Genomic DNA, 24,220 nt, shown 5'->3' with positions numbered 1-24,220 from the left:
GGTTTTAAACATTTCCCTTCTTCAATGTCCCAACTAGTCTTCCCATTTAAACACAAGACTTTGGCACCATACTGCGCTTGTGGGGGTATCATTGCCTTATAAGCTTTCAATAATGGTCTGTGGGACATATCCCCATAAATCCGGTTACATTTTCTTGACCCACACCCTGATGTATGGGCTTTTGCATTCTGGGACACCAGATGGATGTCTCATTTTAAGAACTTTTCAAACCAGATACCGAGGTATCTATATCCATTCACAATTTCTAATTTGGTAGGGCCCAGATACCATTTTAAAAGTCTCTCCCCCCCCCCCAACATAGGATTTTAATTTTATCCATATTTACAGTTAGAAATTTAGCCACACAATATTTATTATAAGCAGTTAACTTCCTTTGCAATCCCACCTCCGTCCGATCAAAGATTACCAAGTCGTCGGCATACAGCAGGCAGGAATGATGTTTCCCATTCATTTTAGGGCTGGCGCTTCTATTCCACCTCCAAGGTGGCTGGGAGATCAGCCAGGTATATGGCGAAAAGTAGGGGGTGCTAGTACACATCCCTGCCTTAGACCATTCTTTTTTTTTGTTTTGAAAAAACTTTATTCGTGAATGTACTTTCATCACATTTTGTGTACAGTATTCACAGCAGACATGCAATACATCACGCTTTTGAATTTTCTCCCAATCAACATATAGAGGGCAGAGCCCCGTCCTCTAGATCGTTCCCATCCAAATATGCGTACAATAGGAAATGTCTTTGTTATTATCAGAACGTGTTCATTCACCCACCCACTCGCTCCCCAGCTATCCCTCCCCCACCCTACCAAATCTGGTGCTCAATCCCTCCTGTCCGGTCGATCTTCGCTCTGCCTTAGACCATTCTTAATTAATATTTTCGGTGTCGAGGTCCCTGCTGTATCCTTGATGACTTGCGTCCAGTTATGTTTGTGTAGCTCCTGAATGATTACCAAGAGTCCCTCTGGGATATTCTATTTCCTTAAGGTCTCCCAAAGGCATCTCCTATCTACTAGATCAAATGCCGCGTGTAAATGTAAATGTGTGAGTCTTGTAAAGCGCACTGCTACCCGGAGGCGTCCTGGCGCTATAGACCACTGGGGAACCCGTCCTGGCTTTCCCTGTGAGATGTTCCCTCCTGGGTATCTCCAAGGTGAAACCAGGCATCCCCGGCGTTTGTGGGGGGCCGTTGTGGAGATGAGGCAAGCTAATGCCCAGAGTTGTCGAGTGTGATCCCTGGTTAGAGTAGGCACTGAGGCGAGAATTATTGAGTCCGCTGACCCTGGTTCACGACCCTGCCGCGTCGGGAATTGAACCCTGGTCCCAGTCCTCTGCTTCCGGGTCTGCCGCCCCTAACCAGTGAGCCACACCACTTCACCAGCGTGGAAGTCAACAAAGCAGCAGCATAGCTTCCCCTGCTTTTCCATAGACTTCCGCGCCACTGCCCAGAGTACAAAACAGTGATCGATCGTGGAGTGCCCCTTCTTGAAGCCCCCTTGTTCCGCTGGCACGATCGACCACTGTTCCACCCAATCTTTCAGAATTATTTTGGCAAATACTTTTTCCCCAACATCCAGTAAATTAATCAGTCTAGTTTTTTGGGTCTTTCATGTGAATAGGTCTGATTACTGCACCTCTCCACTTTTCAGGGATCTGACCTGACTTCAAAATAGACAAAAACATACAGAAAAGAAATTCCGCCCACCAATCTTGCTGGGATTTTATGATAATTGCTGGTAAAGTATCTGGTCCCGTGGCACAGGTTAAGTTTAAGCTTCTCATATCATTCACCTTTTCTGTAGTAAAACGGGGTTTTAGATCTACCACAGTCTCCCTCCACTGACAATTATGCCCACCTGCCACTTTATCCTCTGTTCCGTATAACTCCCCTAGGTACTCTTCCCATGCTGATTCCTCCACTACACAGTGCATGGCCCCGTTAGCCTGTCCTGGTGCTATCATTATCAGGTTCCAGAACTTACGCAGGTTTTTAGATTGAATCATTTCCAACAGATTTACCCAGCATTTCTCTTTATAGGCCCTTTTCAAATGTCTAATTACCATTTTATATTTCTTCCTCACTTTACTTAGATTTTTGTGTCTTACTGGATCATATTTTTCCCTTAGACTTCTTTCTTCTCTTTTTGATTATCTTTTCTTGATCGTACACTCTCCGTTCAACTAGCTTGGTTGTGTGACTTGCGTTGGTTGCCTGGCATTTAGGCCTTTGTTCTTACTTTTTAGTTCTAATTTAAGGCACTGCACCATTTCTTTTAGCATTCCCTCAAACCATGCCACTTACTTGGTCCTAGCGTCTTCCAACCCTACTTCAAGTTGAAAGCTGGCTAGCTTTTCAGTATATACCTCTGTTAATCTTGTTGTCCGCTGTTTAGGGTACTCAACGTGTTGGGGTAGAACTTTCTCTGGAGCTGAGTGGTCCCTGACTAGTTCGCATTGCAGGATATTATAGTCGCTACCTTCGCAGGAAGTTATCTGAAATCCTTTGAGGTCGAAGTTCCAATCGTGAATAAATACATAGTCAATTGGGACAATGTTGGGAGCCTATCCTGAAGGTCTGCTTTGCGGGGCAGTCCGTTTCCCATCTACCATTTAGGCAGAACAACCCTTTTAGCCCTAAGTATTTGCCCAGCTTCATCTCTTGTTTAGAGATCGTACACTTTGGAAAGAGCGCTGGGGATATATTATTTGAGCTCAAGAGATCTTTAAACCATGGGTCATATCTAGTGTACTTGCATCTTTGGCAGGCAGTACGTTAAAAAATGGTGTGTGGTCATTTCTCAATTGAAATGTTGATCCCAAGCCCAAAAGTAGTGGACTGCACAAACACATTTAGTTTTAAAGCCTATGGATTGCAGGATTTTCATTTTCACTACTACCAGGGCTTTGACATGTGATACACAGCTCCATTCATTCCACTTGCATCCAGTTATTGTAGTTTTCTTATTCTCTAAGGGTTGAAAGTCTGTAAAAACGGAACATGGCACATATCCTATTTTGCGTCCTTGAAAACAACCTCACGCTTTGTCTGACTATGTTGAACTCCTCTCTTGATAACATTTCCTAAACATACAATTTTCCTAAGAAAAAAACCTGTTCTTTTGATTATAGAGCAGGTGTGTCTTTCTTTTTCAGCATTCTTATTGAGCTGTGTTTCGACCTAGCCTCACACAATACTACCTAAAAATAATTTTCCAGCTTGTAAAGTTGAAAAGAATGCACAGCAAGACCGGTCATCAAAGCATTTAATTATTTCTTGAGGGACCTGAAATCTCACCTCAAAGCGTTTGTTTGGGTGTTGAAAATGTTGGAAGCACGTGGGTGAACACCTAGATTTGAAAATATTGTACTATCAAGAAAATGGCAATCTTCAAACTTTTCGTGGCGTGTATCGGAACTGTGAGGTCTTTTTGGGTGCATTTGGTGGATAACTTATTAAGTAATGCTGCGTATGATAGACATGAGTTTTATCCAGTTGTGCCACCAGTTTGGTGTTGTCAGTATTTCTGGCTAAACATTGGTTTGGATTAACACCAAATTCAAAAATGTTCTCCCATGCCAAGTCTGCACCTTGCAGCGTGCCTATTGTACACACTAAACGAAATATTGCATTCCTTCCTTAGCCCAGGTTCCCCCTGTTCACCAGACTTTCTTGTCTCTTGGAGGTTAGCCATAACAAGGACATTATACATTGTATTGTGTGTGTGATAGCACATTGTTTGCACCCAATTATAGCTGCAAGATTTAAAATGCATCAAACCAAGTGATTTCTAAAGATTACCTACCAGTTGCATTTTACCTGCACTGTACAGGGCAGCGTTTCTGTTTTGGATTGATTATTTTTGCCTGGCCACGATATCAGTATTGCCGGCAGCTTTAGCCGGAGAGTAAAATGTATAAGCCTACCACTGCTCTTCCTTCCCGAGTATACAAATAACTAGCAGCCCGGCCCAGCGTTGCCTGGGGCAGAAGGGGGCTGGGGACAGCATTTCAGGCTTGCGTGCACTCCCGCCACGGCCCGCCACGACATTGTCTGTGTCCTGGACAATGTTGTGGCGGACGGGGTCCGGGGCGGGAGTGCACGCAAGCCTGAAATGCTGCCCCCAGACCCTGAGCCTTACCACAGTTGTTCCGGGCCAACCTACCGCACCAGCTCCCTCCCGTCCCGTGTCCCTGAAATGCTGCCCCCAGACCCCGAGCCTTACCGCAGTTGTTCCGGGCCAACCTCCCGCACCGGCTCCCTCCCGTACCGTGTCCCAGAGCCTTACCCGAGCCGCCGCTCCTCCCCGAGCTCCTCACTTCACCGGCGCTACTTTCAGGGCGCTACTTTTTTTTAAAGTTATATTTTTAAATTTACGTTTTTTATTATTTTCTATAGCCTATGTCCATCTGCACACCCTGAGGATTACAACAATGTATTGGGTGTGTGGATTGGCCCTGTGGTTCCCGAGTTTACTTTGCCAAAAGGTTTGTGTTCTCTCTTTATAATAGTAGTATAGATAAACCTTTCATCATGATGTGCAAGTCTAACCTTATTGTAAAGCTCAACAAGTAACTAACCACAGTTGAGTGCTGAGTTGCACATGGAGACTTTTATATTTCAAATGTTTATTTTATTACAAAACAGACATTTGTAATTCAGGTTGTATCTGTGCTATTGGCCAGTGTGCATACATTGTCTGGTCCTGAAGGACTTTAATTATATCCTGGTTTTATAGAATTGCACTTATTTCAGTTGTGCTGATATAGGGGTGAGCGTCCACTGTGAGCTTACTTTTATTGTTTTACTACAAGTTGGGGAAAACTTTAGAAATAAGAGATAAATACTATTCAGACATGTTCCTTGTTGTGCTTGTTCATACATTGGGCGCAAAATCTTCAAAAAACCAAGCACAAGTGTTAATTAGAACTAATTCTGCAGCATTCCTAATTACCCTCCAAAGGTACTGTCCCTATGTTGTGATTCAATTGTTCAATATTTCTTTTGAGATTTTTGCGCACTTTTGATCTATTTTCTTTTTCTGAATAGAAATACTTTACATAGCAACATGTCAACGTAAATAAACATATGCTGTTTCTGTGAATGCATGGGTAATTGGGGGAACTAGTGAAGGATGATATATTAGGCAATGTTGTACAGTTTTCCACTACTGGGTAGTTAATTGGTTTACAGTTGCATAAAAAGTATACATCACAATATGGGGCTCTTTGGTACCACAGTCCCTGTAGGTAAATACAGCACCTTTTCGTGTATATATCAATGTTGGTGCACAGGTCATGGTAGGTGGTATAAATCCGCACTGGGGGGGGGAAACTCTAGATTACAGCAACCAATTTCTTTCCCTCTCTGTGACCAGCATTCCTCCTCCCTTAGTATTAATAGATTTATATACTATTTGCATTTAAAAACGGAGCCACTGCAAGTTTAATTTTCTTTCATCCCAACTCTAGCAAATATTCAAATTACCTTTGCACTGATCTTATCTCGACTTATTTAAAGACCGGTTTAAGATGAGCCTTTCGTGCAACTAGTTCAAATGGGCAAAAAAAACAATTAATGGGCTAAATCATATTGGCGGCATCTTTTGCACCGGGATAGGGATTTGCTTGCCAAAAGATTTAAGTAATAATGATTCTTATAAACCCAGAGACCAAACCGTAACAGGTTACTCTGCAGTCTGCGAATACAACTACTAATCCGCTATTCCAGGTGAAGTTTTTAGAGTATAAAGCCAGATGATTGTGTGATGGTGATGTAATCTTATTTATTACCATTTTCCAACAGTTTTTTCCATAGCAATAATTTCAACGATCAGATGCTATGTTCTATCAGCATTTTTTTAAAGAGGCTAAGAATTTTAGATTGCCTATTTCGATCTTATTGTGCAAAGACATTAGTCTCAGTTCAAGATGGATAGACTTATGTCCAAGTTGGATGGCAACAATAAAACATGTTGCCAGGCCCATTCCTCAATTGTTTTTAAATCGTATACACTTTCTGAGAGAAGTCCTGGCAAACCATACAGTAAAACTGAGACCGCCTTAGCGGCATATACTCTGAGCAATGTGGTTATAGATAATTCATAACAAAATCGATTACAATTTAGTAGAGGGAGTATGGCTTCCTTTGCTTTGAATTTTACTTGTCCATGATGTCCAATAAAGGTTCAGCTATTCTCAAACGCCCCAAGATATTTATAGTTGTTAACCAACTCAAGCCGTAGATATAGAAAGTTAAACTGAGTCTGTTTCTGCCTATTAGTATCATGTTTGGCATATTTGTGTTGTTTGCTAATCTGGTTCCTGTGCAATTATCTAATGCATTTAGTTGATGTTGTAAACAGACTGGTGTTTGAACTAAAAGTTTGTCAATTCTTCAGGAGGTGGGTTAGTACTTTGGGAAGCCCATGTTCAGGCTGTTACAAGAATCGATCATGCTCATGAGAAATAGGGAGTGAAAGCATTTTTATAATTAAGCTTTACAGGCTAGGGCCATCTAATGTTGGAAAGAGATCGGGTAATTGGGAGTAGCTAGTGTAAAGAACATGTGTTTTTCTTCATGAAGTTGATAGGTCAAACTGAATGAGGAAATAATAGCAGAGAAGGCGGGTAGAGTGGGAAAACTGGGTGCTAGGTGTTGCTACCGGGATAGTAAAATGTAGAGTAGGCAATTTTTTGGGCTACCACCAGGAAATTGAAGGAGCACCGAAAACAGTATGAAGAGAATAACCCAAGTTACATAGTTCAGGAATGACAAGGGATGCAAAAGTGTCATGGAAGTTAAGTAACCTAAGGGACTTGAAATAGAGGTCCTTCATGGAATAAATGGCATGAAAATGGATAACATTTCTATGATGAAGCAAGAATACTACAGCAGATTTAAAATGCGTTGCTTCTGCCAAGCTAGCCTCCTTTTTAGGTCTCGCCTGTCGATGCGCATGCGCATCGAGCAAGGCGAGAGTATTGGCACTTATCCGCTCTTTATCCACACTGCAAGGAATCGTGGCGATTCCTTGCAGTGCACGAGAAATTTAAGCTCAATGCGCATGCGCATTGAGCTTAAATGCGCGTGCACATGCCCCCAGCCGCCTACTCTCTCTCACAGCCTCCCCCAGCTCCGCCCCCTCACTACTTGATTGCACGGCCGCTAGGCCGTGCCTCCCCTACTCTCCTCCCCCCTCCTACTCTCCTCCCCTGCCTGCCTGCCGCTAGGCCGTGCCTCCCCTACTCTCCTCCCCCCTCCTCCTCCTACTCTCCTCCCCTGCCTGCCTGCCGTGTCGCACCTCTCCCCTCTCCGCCCCCTCCCCTGCCCGCCGTGTTAAAGCACGTGTTCAATGGTACAGGGGTGTCCAATGTTTGCCCACAGCAGCTCTAGTCATTGTAGATTGGTAGAGTTTCTCATTTATAATCATTTGTATGACATCAAAATATCTCCTGTGGGTGTCTTGGAACTGTTGCAAAAATTCTTCCCTCGTGGACCAAGGTTGTACGCCTCTGATTTGCGCTCTTCCTACTTCCGCATGCTTCATAATAGGGTTTCATTCATAAAAAGACAGCAATCAGCAACAAACTGACGGTAAAGCCTTATGCCCCACTGCATCTTTGCCAATCGCCATGAAACTATAGTTTCTGGGGCCGGGTTACTATACCAATCATCATTGAATGATTCATAAATAAACATAAATCTTCAACCAAAAATCTTGAAAAACTGAGAGCTAATTTAGAAAAATTATATGAATATTTGCTTCAAGTGTTATATAGAAACTGGGGGGGGGCGCTAGAGGGCGCCGAGCAAGATGGCCGCACGTATGTGAGGCTCTGCCGGGACCGTCTATAATCTGCATTAAAATCCTGCATTTCCCGTTGCCTACTGCCCCCGACTCGACGGCAAGGCACATCTAAGGACCCGGGGGCACGACTGGTGAATTTTCGCCCGCCTGGACGGCTGTACGGAGGAGATATTGGGCTAACCGTCGGCTGGCGGTTTGCCGCCCGGATCTGAGCGGGCTGGTGGCGCTGCTTGCGCGTCGGCTGGAGCCCTCCGATCGGCCACTGGCTTCCTGTCTCTGTATCGCCTCCGGAGCTGCATGGGGTCTGTGTACGATATCGACGGCTAAGTGACGGCCCTCTGGTGCTGGGACCTAGAGAAGTGGAGCCCTGTCCGGCGAGCGGTGGTGAGCGGGGGGCCGACCGACGCGAGGCCGGGGCTGCGGAAGCGGAGCTAGGCCTCGAGGGGTTTCCCCTGCAAGCTGCCCTCGGCTGGGAGGTGACCGAGGGGCGAGAGAGAGGCGAGCTACAGCGACTGGTGGCTGGGTGAACACACGGCACTTTTGCATCTTGCAGACTTCACTCACGGCAGGCCTATTGAGTGTGGACCTCTGCTTATTTGCCGGCGGCTGCCGGCGCGCAGCTTGGGGGAGCCTGTGCCACGTGGGCGGTGGAACCTTCGGCCGGGGAGTTGCCAGGGCCACGTAGCCGCACCATGGGCAGGCAGGATCGCACCCAACCCAAAATCAACTTCGAAACGAGGAGAACGACGACCTCTCTATCACAATCGCCAACGGACGCAGGGACATCGGGGGCCGTTGGCGGGGCCCCGACCCTGGAAAACACTTTGGTCGCCATGCAGAAGACATTGCAATCCATAGAATGCACCATGGAGGCGGTCAATCACAGACTCGACCATCTGGCCTCGCAGTACGATCGCCAGAATGAGAGGATGGGTGAGGTGGAGCAGAGGGTGTCGGCGACGGAGGATGGACTGGCCACTATGTCCGCCAAGGTATTTAATATGGAGAAGGTACTGGCGGTCATCCAAGCTAAGAACGAGGACTTAGAAGGGAGGTCCAGGCGCAATAACATCCGCGTCACGGGCCTTCCGGAGACCACAAACGTGGGCCGCATGGAAGATTTTATGGAGAGAATGCTGGTGGACATTTTTGGCGCTGAGAAGTTCTCGAAAGTGTTTATAGTGGAGCGCGCACACAGATCGCTTGCTAAACGGCCGGCAACGGGCGCTCCCCCGCGCCCGATTATTGCCCGTCTCCTCAACTACAGAGACCGGGACATAGTGCTACGGCTCGCCAGGGAGAAGGGCACCATTGACTATCAAGGCAACCGCCTGGAGTTCTTCCCCGATTTTACTATGGCGGTTCAAACCGTGCGCAAGGAATTTGCTCAGGTGAAACAACTGCTACGGGACGAGAACATTCCCTACGCCATGTTGTACCCGGCACGCCTGCGGATAGGGCCACCCATGGATAACAAAATTTTTGCTACTCCCAAGATGGCCATGGACTACGCGAAGAAGCAAAAGAAACGCAAGAGAGACGCCAATGTGCAACGAGCTCCAGAGGAGGACGCCATGGAGGATGTTGAGTAGCTGTTTGTGGTCCGAGGAGTGTTGCTGTGCCGATTGGAGACATTGTGGAACGTAGCCTCCTGAGATATTGGAGGATATTACTTTTATCCCTGCTTTAGATGGTAAGGGGGGCCACCTGAGACACGCACTGCTGCTGAGATGGTGGACTTGGCCCTCCTAGGTAACTGTTTGAACCTTTTTTTTTCTTCCTTCGTCATATTTGTACTGCTCTATGTGGGGGCATTGCGTGAGAACTTGCAGATCTCTTGCTGAGAGGGACAACTGCTCGCCTGGAACCACAGGGTGGTAATATTTGTTGAGAATGATAAGTGCTTTGCTGTTGGGGGGGGGGGGGAGGGACGGGGAAGGCGCCCATCACTTGTACGGTCCGCTCTCTCGTCAGATTTCTGGCGGGAGAAGTGCGCCGCTACGTCCCCGCGTCTGGGAGATCCCCACACAGTTTTGAACTCAAAGTTGGGCTTGTTGTGGGACGGGGGAGGGGGTCGGCTTTGGCAGGTTGGGGATGCTGAAGTGGGTGGTGGGGGAACGGGGGGAGAGGTTTTGTCCTGGGCTCGGTCATGGTATTGCATTCAAGGTGCTGGGAGGTATGTGTGGCATAGGCCTTGGCGGGGGGAGGGTAAGGCCTGGTATATTTCTAAGTGGTATGCTGTTTTGATTGCTCCGGTGGGTTTGTACGAGGGAATTGTGCTGCATTCAGAGGGTGGACTGCTATCCATCAGTTTAGGTTACTGGGGCGGTTAAATGACGGGGGGGGGTAAACTCGTTTGTATTACGTGGAATGTCAGAGGCTTGAATCGCCCGCAAAAATCTCGACAAGTTTTGGCCTTTCTTAATAGACATGGCGCGCACGTTGCCTTTCTGCAAGAAACGCACTTGTGGGGTGCGGCGGCGGACACTGTGGGTAAGAAGTGGGCGGGAGTTCGACTTGCATCCAGTTACTCTTCATATGCACGCGGGGTGATGATTTTGGTTAAAAAGTCTGTGCCTTTTATTGTTCAACATGCAGACGTGGATGTGGGAGGAAGGTATATTATTGTGCAGGGTACTTTATATGGCTCACCTCTTACGCTTATAAATGTGTATGGGCCTAATATTGATGACCCAGATTTCTATGTTACGCTCTGGAATAAGGTGCATAATTAGGCTGTCCTGTTTTCAGTTTCTATTTTTGGTAAATTCTGGTGGTGTTTTTTCAGTGTTTTCAATATCTTAAAAAACAGTTGTTATCAGTGGTTACACACTTTCACGCCACTAAAAACAACAGAAAAGGTGTTTTTCCGGTGTTTATGGAATGTTTTGCTTTTATCATTGCTTGCTTTCTGCACTGAAAAAACATTGTATATAGACAGTGTACGTATAGTGTATATGACGTCCAAAGAGATTTTTGCAAATTAATCTTATTGCAGTACACCATACAATACTTCTTCAGTGAGTCTTTGGTCATGTGCGGTCGTGGTTTCCTTCCCATGTAAACTTCTGTGAAAAGGCCCTCTCAGCATTCATAGCCCCTTGGGCTGAGAACCGTCAGCTAAGGGACACAGTTGGGATGACTCTTTCTTTGATGCCACATAAAGCAGGAAATGATAAATATTTGTGTTTTAGTTCCTGGGCATGAGAAAACAGTGCACCAGAATGGACTAAAAAGTCAATAGCATCCCTCATTAACTCTGAAGATTGTAAAGATGCTTTCAGCATACCATCTAACAAGTGGCAAGGATCTCCTACAGGGAATCACTTCAGCTCGAGTATCAATTTTGACAGGTAATCACACACATTTTTTATATACGTAGCTGAATCACTACAAATACAAACAATATCACTCCAATCTTTGTTGAACTTGAAAAGAACCTTTTTTGCAGAGCATAACAAGTGACACTGCGTCATGCTTTCCAAAAGTCTAGTGTCACGTTTTCACCACTATCCCAGATGCTTGGTAATATATATACTTGTCACTATACCTTGCCTTTAATGTTTAAAGCCTGTGGTGTTGGGAATTCACCTACTATCAATACTGACCCACTAGAAACTATGGTCTGATGTATTAAGGGTTTTTACCCATTCTCTGTGGGTAAATGTGATGACACGTATTAGGAAAGATTTTTATGAAACTAGCCATTTTACCTATTAGTGAAAGAATCAAATGCAGCCAAAATATCAAATGTGAGTTTGATATGTCCTGATTCTCTACAGTTTATAAAATAATTAAACTAAACCTAAAACGTGAAACTAAACCCTGCATCTTTAGACCAAAGGCCATAAAACTGAAAAAAGTAAAAGGAAGAAGTAACAATATTTTAGTGGCATCCCTAAAGAACAAAACTCAAGCAGAATAATGTTAGCCAGTCTTTCTTACTGCTTACTGCTAGCTTGTAATACAAAGTTACTTTTTTTTTTTACCCTTTCAGTAAGAACAAAATGACTTTCACTTTCTTTTTCCTTTCTTTGATTGGCATTTAGTTTGTGGTTGTGCAGGTGTTTTTTCAGTGTTTATATGTTTTCACCGGTGAGGGCTATTTTTCTTTCAGTGGGGTTTTATCAGTTATTATAGGTTTAAACCTAAAACCCCACAGCCTATGCATAATTTACCTCAATCGGCTGTGCTCTGCGGGGGTGACTTCAATGTGGTCCTGGATGGGGAGTTGGATAGGAAGCGGGACAGGCCATGGGTGCGAAAGAGGGCAACTGTTGAGATTGTGGGGGGTATGCGAGAATTGGGACTGGTTGATGTGTGGCGACTGCAGCACCCCGGGAGGAAAGAGGGTACTTGCTATACTTCTGCGCACGACACTTGGTCACGTCTGGACTACTGGCTGGTGACTCGGGATGTGAGTGGCTGGGTGTTGGATGTTGCGCATCTACCGCGTACACTGTCTGATCATGCCCCGGTCCGCCTGCTATTGCAGATGCCATCGTGCGCGCCCGCTCCATTCACTTGGCGCCTGTCGCCGGGCACCCTGACTGATCCAGTGCTCTGTGAAAGGCTCAGGGCGATTATCGAGGAGTTTTTTGATAAAAATGTCGGCTCGGTTGATGCTGCATGCACGGTATGGGAGGCCTTCAAGGTGACTGTTCGAGGGGCGTGTATAGGACTGCGATCTGGAGTGCTAAAGTCTTTACGTGACTCCATGTCCCGGTTGGAGAGGGAGCTGAATGGGTTGGAAAGGCGCCTGGAGGAATGTTCTGAGGACGCACTCCTGGCTGATATACGATCGAAAGTGACTGAATATAATGACCTGGCTGATCAAGAGGTTAAATTCTTATCTAAGCATACCAGAGCGCGCTACTATGGCGAGGGGGGAAGACCAGGCAAGGGGCTTGCGGACCGCATACGCCAGCCGTGGGCCAAGCACTGTTCTGTTCAGGAGCTGGTGGAGGACGGAGAGGTTGTCACGGACACTCCTGGCATATTGCAATGCTTTACCAGGTATTATGAAGGCATGTACGGATATACCGAGACTGCTTCGGAGGCTGAAATCGCTGACTACTTTGCTGACATAGCTTTAGTGTGGCTCTCGCGGGGGCAGCAGGAATTCTTGATGCATCACATCACCGAGGCAGAACTGAGGGAGGCGATAGCAGCTCTACCTAACGGGAAGGCTGCCGGCACTGACGGTCTACCGGCTGAATTCTATAAAGAATATGTTGATATCCTACTCCCGCAGCTGGCTATGGTGCTGGAGGAATCTGTGGAACGGGGCCGCTTCCCGTCCACGATGAGAGAGGCTCTGTTGGTGGCATTGCCAAAGCCTGGAAAGCCTCCGGATCGCTGTGAGTCCTATCGCCCCCTTTCGCTCATGAATACTGACGTTAAAATTATAGCTAAGGTACTGGCCACTCGGCTGCGGCTATTGCTTCCGGTGATGGTCCTGCCGGACCAATCGGGGTTTATACCGCTCCGTTCGACCACACACAATCTAAGGGCCCTATTCGCTGTGTTACATCTCCTTAAACCGGACCTGGCTGCGGTAGCGGTGTTATTAGATGCTGCGAAAGCGTTTGATTCGGTGGCGTGGCGGTACATGATTGCTATCTTGCATCGCATGGGTGTTCCCTTCTTTTTCACCTCGCTGGTGACTCTCCTGTACACTGACCCTATGGCACGGGTTCGAGTTAATGGCCATGTCTCGGCTGCGTTCCCGGTGAGGAGGGGCACCCGGCAGGGTTGCCCTCTCTCCCCTCTATTATTTGCACTTGTTATGGAGCCGCTAGCCTGCGTCTTGAGACAGAGGTATGCTGCTGCAGCCCTGAAATTCCCCCTCCGCTCGTTGGCTGTCTCTATGTATGCTGACGATATGGTGCTTTATGTGCGGGAGCCTGCCCTACATCTAGAACCCATCCTGCGGGAATTTATTCGGTTCGGGCGATATTCCGGATTGACCATCAATTGGGATAAATCTATCCTATTGCCTCTCACGGATATCACTGTGCCATTCCCACTGGAGTTTCCTTTGGAGTGGGCTGAAGAATCGGTACGGTATCTTGGGATCCAAATCCACCGGAACAGTCAGGAAGTTATCAGGGCCAACTACGGGGTGGCTGTCTCTAAGCTAGAGGACCAAGTGGCCCGATGGGTCAGGCTCCCTCTTACCCTAGCGGATCGCGTGGCTTTAATCAAAATGGTTGTGCTACCGAAGTTTTTGTATCTTTTTGTCAACGTTCCCCTTCGGCTGACTTCTCACTTTTTTGCACAACTGCGCTCGTTGCTGATCTCCCTGGTCTGGGCGGGAAAGAAGCCTAGGGTGACATGGGAGGTGTTAACTAAGCCTTACGCTCTTGGCGGTTATGCTGTCCCGGATATGAAACTGTACTACCTCTGTGCACAGGCTCATTTTGCTGCATATTGGATTTCTGCCCCCCCGTACACACCTCATGTAGCGCTCGAAGCCAGTGCCGTTCTACCTTATCCTTTGCGAGCCATGATGGGTAATACCCACTCGATCTTTGAGAAAGGGGAAGTGGACACAGTTCGCTCTACGGCTGAGGCGTGGCGCGAGCTGGGCAGGAGAGCCGATAGACTGCCGCTCTATGCCCCCGACATGCCGCTGCTGTATCATTCTGATATCTCTGTGTCGAGCGAAATTGGTGGCCTACAAGTGCTCCAGGGAGCCGGCCTTCACACTATGGGGACGCTATTCCCGGGGGCCCAGTTCCTGCCGCTACGAGCACTGGTAGACCAGGCCACCAACGAGGCCATGGCTACCTTTCTTTATGTTCGGCTCCGCGCGGCCGTGCGCTCCTTATACCCTACGTTCCCGGATGAACCCCCGACATTGAGTTCATTACAACTGCTCTACACCACGACGGACAGGGTAAAGTTGCTCTCCAGACTATACAAGACTGCCCAGGAAGATGAAGGGGGGGGGGCTCTGCTGGCCAAGGCAAGATGGGACCGGGACTTACCTGAACCCCTGACTGACGAGGAGTGGTCTGAATCCTGCTCCATGACCGGCAGTTATGTGGCCAACGGCAATTTTCGCCTGCTTCATTATAAATTTCTCCATCAGTGGTATTATACTCCCAAACAGTTGGCACGGTATGGCCTTAGAGATGCTGCGACATGTGTCCGGTGCGGAGCGAATGATGCAGACTTTGTGCACTTAGCGTGGGGTTGTCCCAAGGTGTATGATTTTTGGTTGGCTGTGACGGGAGCCCTCGCTAAGATGGCGGCCACGGAGGTGCCGATGGATGTACGCCTGTGTTTGTTGGGGATTGCCTCGGGAGTGCCCAGTAAGGAACGGAAACTGATTGTGCTGGCTTTACAACTCGCTAAGCGGAGAGTGGCTATAGGTTGGGGGGGTAGGAGAGCGCCTGATGCACAGTTATGGTTGAAAGATATGGCTTATTGCAGGGACCAGTTGACATGCTATGCAGAAACACTTCCGGAGAAGTCCCGACCCCGGGACATCTGGGCCTCGTACACTGCCTATATGCTTGGTTTGGAAGACACTGACAGCTCTGAAGATGGGGATGGGGGGCGCTTGCTTGTAGACGGAATGCCTGAGGATTAGCTTGTATGTTTGATTATTCGATGACAGTTGCACCGGGATGTATGGATCTGATTTCACTATGCTTCTGGGGGGCGGTTTGGGATTCCAGTCTCCCCTGGCCTGCGCACCGCCTGTTGGTGTGAGATTCCTTGTACCTCTGAGTTGATATCATCTAACTGCTGCTGAGCAGTCACATGCGTACCTTTTGCACTGATTTCTACTTTTGCACTACTATTAAGCACTTTACTTGATCTGAGACCGGGATAGTTTGTTTGGGGGTGGGGGGTTTGTTATTGTTCTTGAAAATAATGCAAAATAAGACCTACAGGGCTTAAGTGGGGAACGCTTGTAGAGGCTCATATTTCTTTGAACTATGGACATTCGTTGCTCTCTTCAGACTTGACTTGTCCCTGCCTGTTATCCTTGCTATGTGCTTACAGATCCGCAATGTTGTTATGATAGCAGCCGGCCCTCTACGGGTTGTAGGCAAAATGCTGTGTATGTGAGCACGTTTACCAATAAAGGTCTTACAAAAAAAAAAAAAAAAAAAAAAAGTGTTATATAGAAACTGCCACTTTCACAATATGTCTTGACTTAAAATAAAATCGTTGCACTAGCGTTAGATTTTTAACAGATTCGGCTGCTTTCAGGAAGCCGCCGGTAGACGAATGAATTGCTTCCTGTAAATCTATTGTACTTGTCAGGAACCGAAAGTGCCATCCTGGGTTTGTCTCAGGAAGGGGGAGAGCTGGGGGACACGGAATGATGGCAATAAGAGATTGCAGTGTGCTACTGTAGACTGACCTCCCTCCCAAGAGGCCCTGTTTTCCAATACACCCTCATGATTCTTTAGATCTATGCATTAGTGTTAAAATAAGCATAAGTAGTAATGGCACCCATTTTACCACTAGGAACTACCTTTTGCACACGGAGCCACCACAAGCTTGTAGCAGGTTGTAAATAGGACTCCCGGTTTTATGGTATTTATGTTTTTTTAAGATTTCCGGCAGTATTTAGCCCTATTTATTTTGTGTCCATCTTATCAGTATATATCCATATTTATTTTGTGTTATGTCAATAAATTAAGTTGCAAAATGGTGTATTTACACATTTATTTAACTAATAAATGTGCACTCATACTTTGACGCCTGTTGTCTTTTAGCAAAGTAAGCAGCCAAGTATTACATGACAATACAAACAAGTAAATTATTAGCATTATACTACAAATGGATGCTGACATATGTCGGTATTTAAGGAAACCTCACCCTGCTTTTTAACTCCATATGCCATCTATCTGCTCAGATGTTGTTCTGGAATTGATGAAAGACAGTATGGAATGTCCCTCAAAAGAGCCTCAATTTTCACTCACCCACACTCACCCTCACTCACACTCACCCACCCTCACTCACCCTCACTCACCTTCACCCTCACTCACCTTCACCCTCACTCACCCTCAACCCCTCACCCTCACTCACCCCCACTCACCCTCAACCCCTCACCCTCAACCCCTCACCCTCCCTCACCCTCAACCCCTCACCCTCACTCACCCTCAACCCCTCACCCTCACTCACCCTCACTCACCCTCAACCCCTCACCCTCAATCCCTCACCCACACTCACCCACACTCACCCCCACTCACCCTCACTCACACTCACACTCACACTCACCCACACTCACCCACCCTCACTCACCCTCACTCACTCACCCTCACTCACCCTCACTCACCCTCACTCACCCTCACAACCCCTCACCCTCACTCACCCTCACTCACCCTCAACCCCTCACCCACCCTCAACCCCTCACCCTCACTCACCCTCAACCCCTCACCCTCAACCCCTCACTCACCCTCACCCTCAACCCCTCAGCCTCACCCTCACTCACCCTCAACCCCTCACCCTCACTCACCCTCACTCACCCTCACTCACCCTCAACCTCATGCTAAAGATTTACAAAAAAAACCATAAACAATTCTAAAAGCACTAACTCTAATGCTGCGAGACCTATTGCATTTCTAATGCTTGTTGTTTTTCTGTTTTAAGAACCTTATACAAGATTCTCCCACTCCATCCCTCTGGTCTGTAACCTTTGGTGGTTCCAGTAACTAATCTGAGCTGGCTGGATTATGGAAATTCTCTATATGTAAGACACCCCCAGACTCCTTGATCAAACATCTGTCTAAAATACAAAGTGGTGCAGCCCGACTGCCACTGCCGCTAACACTTCCTCGTCGCTCATCGGCACCTACGCCATTAGCCAAATTGAATTGGCTACCTTTACCATGGTACTGGCCCGTGTACATGCAAGCTAAGTTTCGGTTCTGTTTTCCAGCTCACCATCTCTGTTCATCTGTAGCCAATCTTTTGTTTCAGCAGAAATTTACATGCGCTTGGGCTGGGAGAAGAACCGTATGTGTACAGGCTACTTTTATGTGTAACAGTCTTCCTCTTCCCTTGTGTGCTACTGCTGACCTGTTCCAATTGAGAAAGACTTTGAAAACGTGGCTGTACAGCCTCTAATTTCCCCCGTCAGCAATTTCTTGACTTTTGCTTACTGGTAGGCAGGACAGCCCTTGGAGGTCATTGCTGCGCTTTACAAATTGCCAATCAATTGCGTAGTTGGTAGGTACGGGTACTGAACGGAACAGGTAGAGCACCACAGATTTAATAAATTGAGAACGAAAGGCCCTTGAGTTAGGCTCAGCATTGTTTTCTTATTTTTTTTCCTACGGTCCTTATCACCTCAAAATGTTTACTGTACAATCTTGAATACCAGGGTCAGACCAGACTATCTGAATTTATTCTTGCGGATATCTCTGATGGACAGTCGCACACGTTTTTTACAACATCTTGCACAGCTGTAATTCTACGGTTTTCTACACTATTGGGATTTTTCTCAATCAAGTCTCGTATGGGTGCCAAAATACTGCTTTCTCAGTTTAGGAACATTCTTTATCAAGCATATACGTTGACTTTACCACTCTTAACCATTCTATTATCCAGCATGGAGTTGATAATACTCATAATTTGCAAATCTAATACCTTACCAAAAATATTAAATAAAAATCGGTTTTTGTTGAGCATGTGTGCACGCGTTAATTTTGTCACGCCCAAAAAGTACATACAACTAAGCAGCTTGATCCCATGTGTTGTGGAACTTGATTTTTTGGGGGACAGATTATCCCTTGACAGAGTGAGACACAGACTGTCTTATCGTCTCCTTCTCAATTGAGCAATGAATGGTCCAATTGTGCACTCTACTGTTAAAAAGGGAGACTACAAAGTATGTTTTTCCTTTTGGATAATTTACTGCTCTGTTGATTTCTCGTAGGTGAGTGGCTTGTCCTTTCTTTTTGTGTGTTCATTTTAACTTTACCTGTTTTCTGATCTGAACTAAGAATTTCTGTACCCAACAATAGTTCTATGTGAAGGGAGTTTTTCCAGAAAGTTAGCTGCCCTGACTCTTCAGTGAGCACCTTCTTGGTAAGACACAATTTCTGACTGCTGATTCAAGTACTTCACCACTCTCGTATTTTAGACTGCTATTTTCCCCTCCTTCCTCAGCTGGTGCTGCTCTGTGCCCATTTTCATTCTTGCCTTACCTCCATTCCTGGGCGCAGAATATTATTATTTCTCACCTTTGTTGCTTTTATTCGTAATTTCTGATGCGAGTAGTGACTTGTGTATGTCAACGCTTTATTCTAATAACATTTTGCCCATTTGGATATCTGTAGGGTTTTAGTGTGCCTAGTAGATCAATACAATACCATAAAGCATGCACCTATAAGCTTTGTAGTTCTAACACCTGCACATCTCATGGCATGTTATCCCGTTTTAACTGCACATGCTGAAGGAAATGCACAGCAAGTGTGATTGTCGGTTCGCTTGACAGCGTGGGTAAGGATGTAAAAAATCAAATTACCTTATGATTCCCCTAAAAAGAAGGGAAACATTATTTTCTGTCTCCACTTATGTCTAAAGTTCAGTAAAATATGTAAGCGAGAAACTTTCTATATATTTTCCATTTGCTGGTTTCTTTTCCTGATCTTCAGCCTGCATATATGTGCTTGCCCAGTCCTCGCCTGAAATCTCGGCTTGGATTGACCTGTTTTACAGCCCTTTGCTCTCATGTGTCGTGCCGATTCATTCCATGTGCTGGCGGCGCTCTGTGCACTGGAATGTCGGGCTAATCCATCCACTCAGCTTCATCCTTTGTCTCCTGCTCTGTCCTCGGGTCACCATTCTTACCCTTGGCTGACTCTGCACAATTCCCTCATGCAGGGGTCAATAATAAGTTTCCATCATTAGAAAGAACAGCCTGAACGCCGTTGCTTCCTTCGTAGGGTTGTCTCTTTTAAGAGCATGTATTTGAGTATTTTGCACCAGAGAATCAAGGGACTTGACCCAGTTCGAAGGGCACGTTCATGTCCATGTATTTTAAACACCGTTAATAAGGAGACATGTAAGCACTCCCTTTTAAAAATGACACTCCCCAAATTCAATACTACATCAACATGTTCTCAGTAAGCCTACATTGTAAAGAATGTTTCTTTTTCTTTTTCTATTTCTTTATAAAGACATAGACTTGTGTTCTTGATATGGATAGCCAATAAGTGTTTCGCTCCCTGCGACTCGCAGGCCTGAGGCTTTTTTTAAGGCTGAAAATGTTACAACAAAAAACGAATGGAAAATAATGTACAGAATAATGAAAAAGATCATTAGGTTGCAACGACTTCGCATATAACAGTACATAGTCTGAACGCAAATCACAATTTTGTGGCGCAGCACTCCGAATTCAATCAAAGTGAGTTTGTGTTAGATTATGATCCATTTTTTTTAAGTTCTCAGATAAAATGCTTAATTGTCCTTGGTAGGACCAAACTATATTACGAGGACACTGGAGGTACAGAGATATATCTCAATGAAAAACCTCAACGCTGTATATTTCTTGGGTTGATCAGATGAATGAACAAAGATTACCATAGCACATATATCATCTGCTCATTACAGCATACAATTTGGGATTTGGGATTGTGTGTCACTTCAGCCATTGGCTAACTTCACTATGAGTGGCAGATTACCGCTCTGTCACAAGTAGCATCTTCCCATTTGAAGTAGTTCCCTTAAGTGCAGGGAACTGTTATGATAGTGTTTTTTTTTTTTTTTTTTAGATCAAAGAATATTTTTGCTTTTAGTTAATTTTTAATGGGTGGTAGTCACACAGCTTCCCTAATAAAGTTTAACAAAACGTATGTCAAAGCAAGCATTTAGAAAGCGAAAATGTTGGCAACTTAATCGGACCAATTACCTTTCTCAGTGTTTGTCTTTCATTCTACGTCTACGTCTACATGAGCCCCCTCGCGGCCATCGTACGCAAACACAACCTCGGCATAATCTCCTACGCCGACGACACCCAGCTGATCCTCTCCCTGACCAACGACCCCGCCTCCGCCAGAGCCAACCTGCACGAAGGGATGAAAGAGGTAGCCGAGTGGATGACGACCAGCCGCCTGAAACTGAACTCGGACAAGACGGAGGTCCTCATCCTGGGCTCCTCACCCTCCGCCTGGGACGACTCCTGGTGGCCTCCTGCCCTGGGCACCGCACCCAAACCGACAGACCATGCACGCAACCTGGGCTTCATCCTGGACTCCTCCCTCTCCATGACCAGGCAAGTCAACAACGTCTCCTCGGCGTGCTTCAACATCCTACGCATGCTACGGAAGATCTTCTGGTGGATCCCCACCGAGACCAGGAAGACCGTCACCCAGGCCCTCGTCACCAGCCGACTGGACTACGGCAACGCCCTCTACGCCGGTACCACCGCCAAGCTCCAGAAGAGACTCCAGCGGATCCAGAACGCCTCAGCCAGACTCATCCTCGACATCCCACGAACCAGCCACATCACCAGACATCTGAGAGACCTTCACTGGCTCCCCGTCAACAAAAGAATCACCTTCCGCCTCCTCACCCACGCACACAAAGCCCTACACGACCAAGGCCCGAGCTACCTCAACAGCCGGATCAACTTCTACGCTCCCAAACGCCACCTCCGATCAGCCAACCACGCCCTCGCCGCCGTCCCCCGCATCCGAAGAGCGACTACAGGAGGAAGGTCCTTCTCCTACCTGGCCGCCAAGACCTGAAACTCCCTCCCTCCCGACCTGCGCCTGACCCAAGACCACCTCTCCTTCAGGAAGAAGCTGAAGACCTGGCTGTTCGAGCAGTAGCGCCCCCCCCCCCCCCCAGCGCCTTGAGACCCTACGGGTATGTAGCGCGCTCTATAAGTGTCACTGATTGATTGATTGATTGATTCTGTTTACTGCCACAGAATAAAAATAATAAAATATGCAGAGACCTAATTGTAGCCGTCATATCCTTGCAATAAAAAGTAAAACATTATGGAACAGTTGTACAATGCATTTTAACATTATCGTTTATGAAGGAGCCCTCAAATTGCAAACAACTACAATTTTAGAACAGCAACTTTAAAAAGATGTAAAATAAATCAGAATGTAGTTGGGCACACAAACGAAATAGCCAGTATTTAAAGGTAATGTATAAAATAAATACCTTGAACCAGATTTGTCACTGAAGAGTATAATTTTTAGGCAAAGGAAAACCATGTGCACAGGCTTTAGTTTGTGCGGTAACACAAAGTGAAGGGAACTAAGGAGTAAAGTGGGCAGACTTATTTCACCAGATCTTGGAGGGTGCAGGAAAAATGTGAATGACCACTAACAGCCAATCGATGATATCCATATACCAAAAAAAACACTATAGAGATGTATATGTTGTATTTATTGTTGGGGGAAAAATAATAGTCTGTTGAGGCAGCCAAAACGGTAGCCGTAATGATGTCATGAACATTCTGTAACTAGCAGTCTATTTGTGCTAGAGCCCATCATGATCATCCATGGAAGTGAACAGAGTTCGAGATTTCATATTGGCCAAGATGTCGAATTAGAGTATTAGATGGTCCCTTATGTCAACACCCTAGAGACCAAGGACAGCTGTACACTGTAAAATCAAATATATAAGGAGTGGTTGAATGGTTATTGTGGTATAGTTCCAGTTTGTGTGCCTATCTGTAAAAGAGAAAGGCATAAAGGTGTTGCATGCTACCTCTGGTAAATCCAATATCTATAGCATGTGGACCTCCAACATGGAAGTCGCATTATTAGTGACAGGCTGAAGTTACTGAAAACCCTCAGAGTTGTCCTATATCCACTGCACAGCTTGTATGGATATATTTTCTAATATATGTACGTGCAGGACTTTAGACATAATACAATAATGCCACAAAACAACCCGGCCAATGATAAAAAACTAAATATAGTCGTTCGCACTGAGACAATGTGCAGCGTAGATTTGAACACAAGATTATTAACATGATATTGAGAAGGTGCCTTTGTTCTATTGTGTTGCGTGGTATGGTTGATTTTGACTATGTGTCACAACAAGGAAGGGGATTGAGGCTTTAAGGGCCGCACCACAAGTCAGGTTCCCAATAGTTACTCAAAGCGAGGGTGCGAATGGTCTGGGATACAACCCCCTAGATCCCAATTTAGAACAAATGTTCCGTATATCTATTTTCACAAATTGACCTCGCACACCAAATAGCTGTATAATAAACACAATGTCAGTGTTCAATCAACATTCATTTTATAACCAAGGTAAAGTCCAACTGTTCTCCCAAGAAATTAGTTCAAGTCATGGAACCGGGAGACCAGACGACCACACGCGCACGCGACGTACTCGCCGAATTTAAGGCACTTACTTTGATCTCTTGCTAATTTTACTGGATCCCTAAATGAAAGGATGACTTACTAAATCTGCCAACTTTTTAACCATAAATCTCACTATTTGTACACCGGCCAGGACGGATGAGACCTTTAATATAAGATCACACTGCGCAAAGCCCTGAAGAAGTCCGGTTTCGGACGAAACGCGTTGGCTATTTTTTATCTGCGAGTGTTTCGACAAATAAAGAGAATAAAACGAAGAAAAATTGACTTGAACTAATTTCTTGGGAGAACAGTTGGACTTTACCTTGGTTATAAAATGAATGTTGATTGAACACTGACATTGTGTTTATTATACAGCTATTTGGTGTGCGAGGTCAATTTGTGAAAATTGATTTTGACTATGTACCTGCATAGTATTTAGGTACAACTGGTCCAGGACACTCTTTCTGGGTAGCTGCGCGCTCTATAAATGCTCTTTCATTAATGTATTCAAGGTGTTACACTTGTTTGTGATACTGTGCCTGTAGAGAGTTTTATGACATGCAAAACTCCATTTTAATATTTAATTTATTTTTTCTGCAGCCACCAAAGCGAAGGCAAAGAACAGTAGAAGACTTCAACCAGTTCTGTACATTTGTGTTGGCATATGCTGGTTATATACCCTACCCCAACGAGGTAAGTGCCTATTGCCCACTCTGTCACAACTAGACATGAGCGTTTTTGTTGTTTTGAGACATAAGACTTTCTGAATCTATGATAAAGACTCTTGCAGCATTGTAATTCTACCAGTTTTCAACCAGTTTTCAAACCTCTTCTAGACCTCCTTATCTTTAAAGTGCAGGAGGCCGGATTTCTCTTTTTTGACAAAATATACCTCTGAATTCATTTTAACAATTTGTCAAAATACAGAATATTTGATATCAGAAGACAGCCATAAATGTTTCTGAATGTTAAACTTGAAATGGCACTGCTGAAACCTATTTTCAGTATTGGCTCAGGAGGAGGTTTTGGTAATGAGTGCTACAAAAGTTAGGCAAATCATGATCAGGCATGCTGCTAGTAACTAAAGTTAG

The 24,220-nt window shown here is 45.7% G+C and overlaps 1 protein-coding gene across 1 annotated transcript in view; it reads left to right on the top strand.

The window, feature by feature from the left end:
- Positions 1–24,220, top strand: part of LOC147663596 (uncharacterized) — a 133,114-nt gene that overhangs the window by 31,012 nt on the left and 77,882 nt on the right. Inside the window, exon 3 of the mRNA XM_086950336.1 lies at positions 23,730–23,822. Coding sequence (XP_086806462.1) covers positions 23,730–23,822 — 93 coding nt within the window. The remainder of the gene's footprint in view (positions 1–23,729; positions 23,823–24,220) is intronic.

Source organism: Lissotriton vulgaris, unplaced genomic scaffold (assembly GCF_964263255.1).
Source record: "Lissotriton vulgaris unplaced genomic scaffold, aLisVul1.2 SCAFFOLD_1742, whole genome shotgun sequence".
Classification (NCBI taxonomy): Eukaryota; Metazoa; Chordata; class Amphibia; order Caudata; family Salamandridae; genus Lissotriton; species Lissotriton vulgaris.
This window is presented reverse-complemented; position numbering and strand designations above follow the sequence as displayed.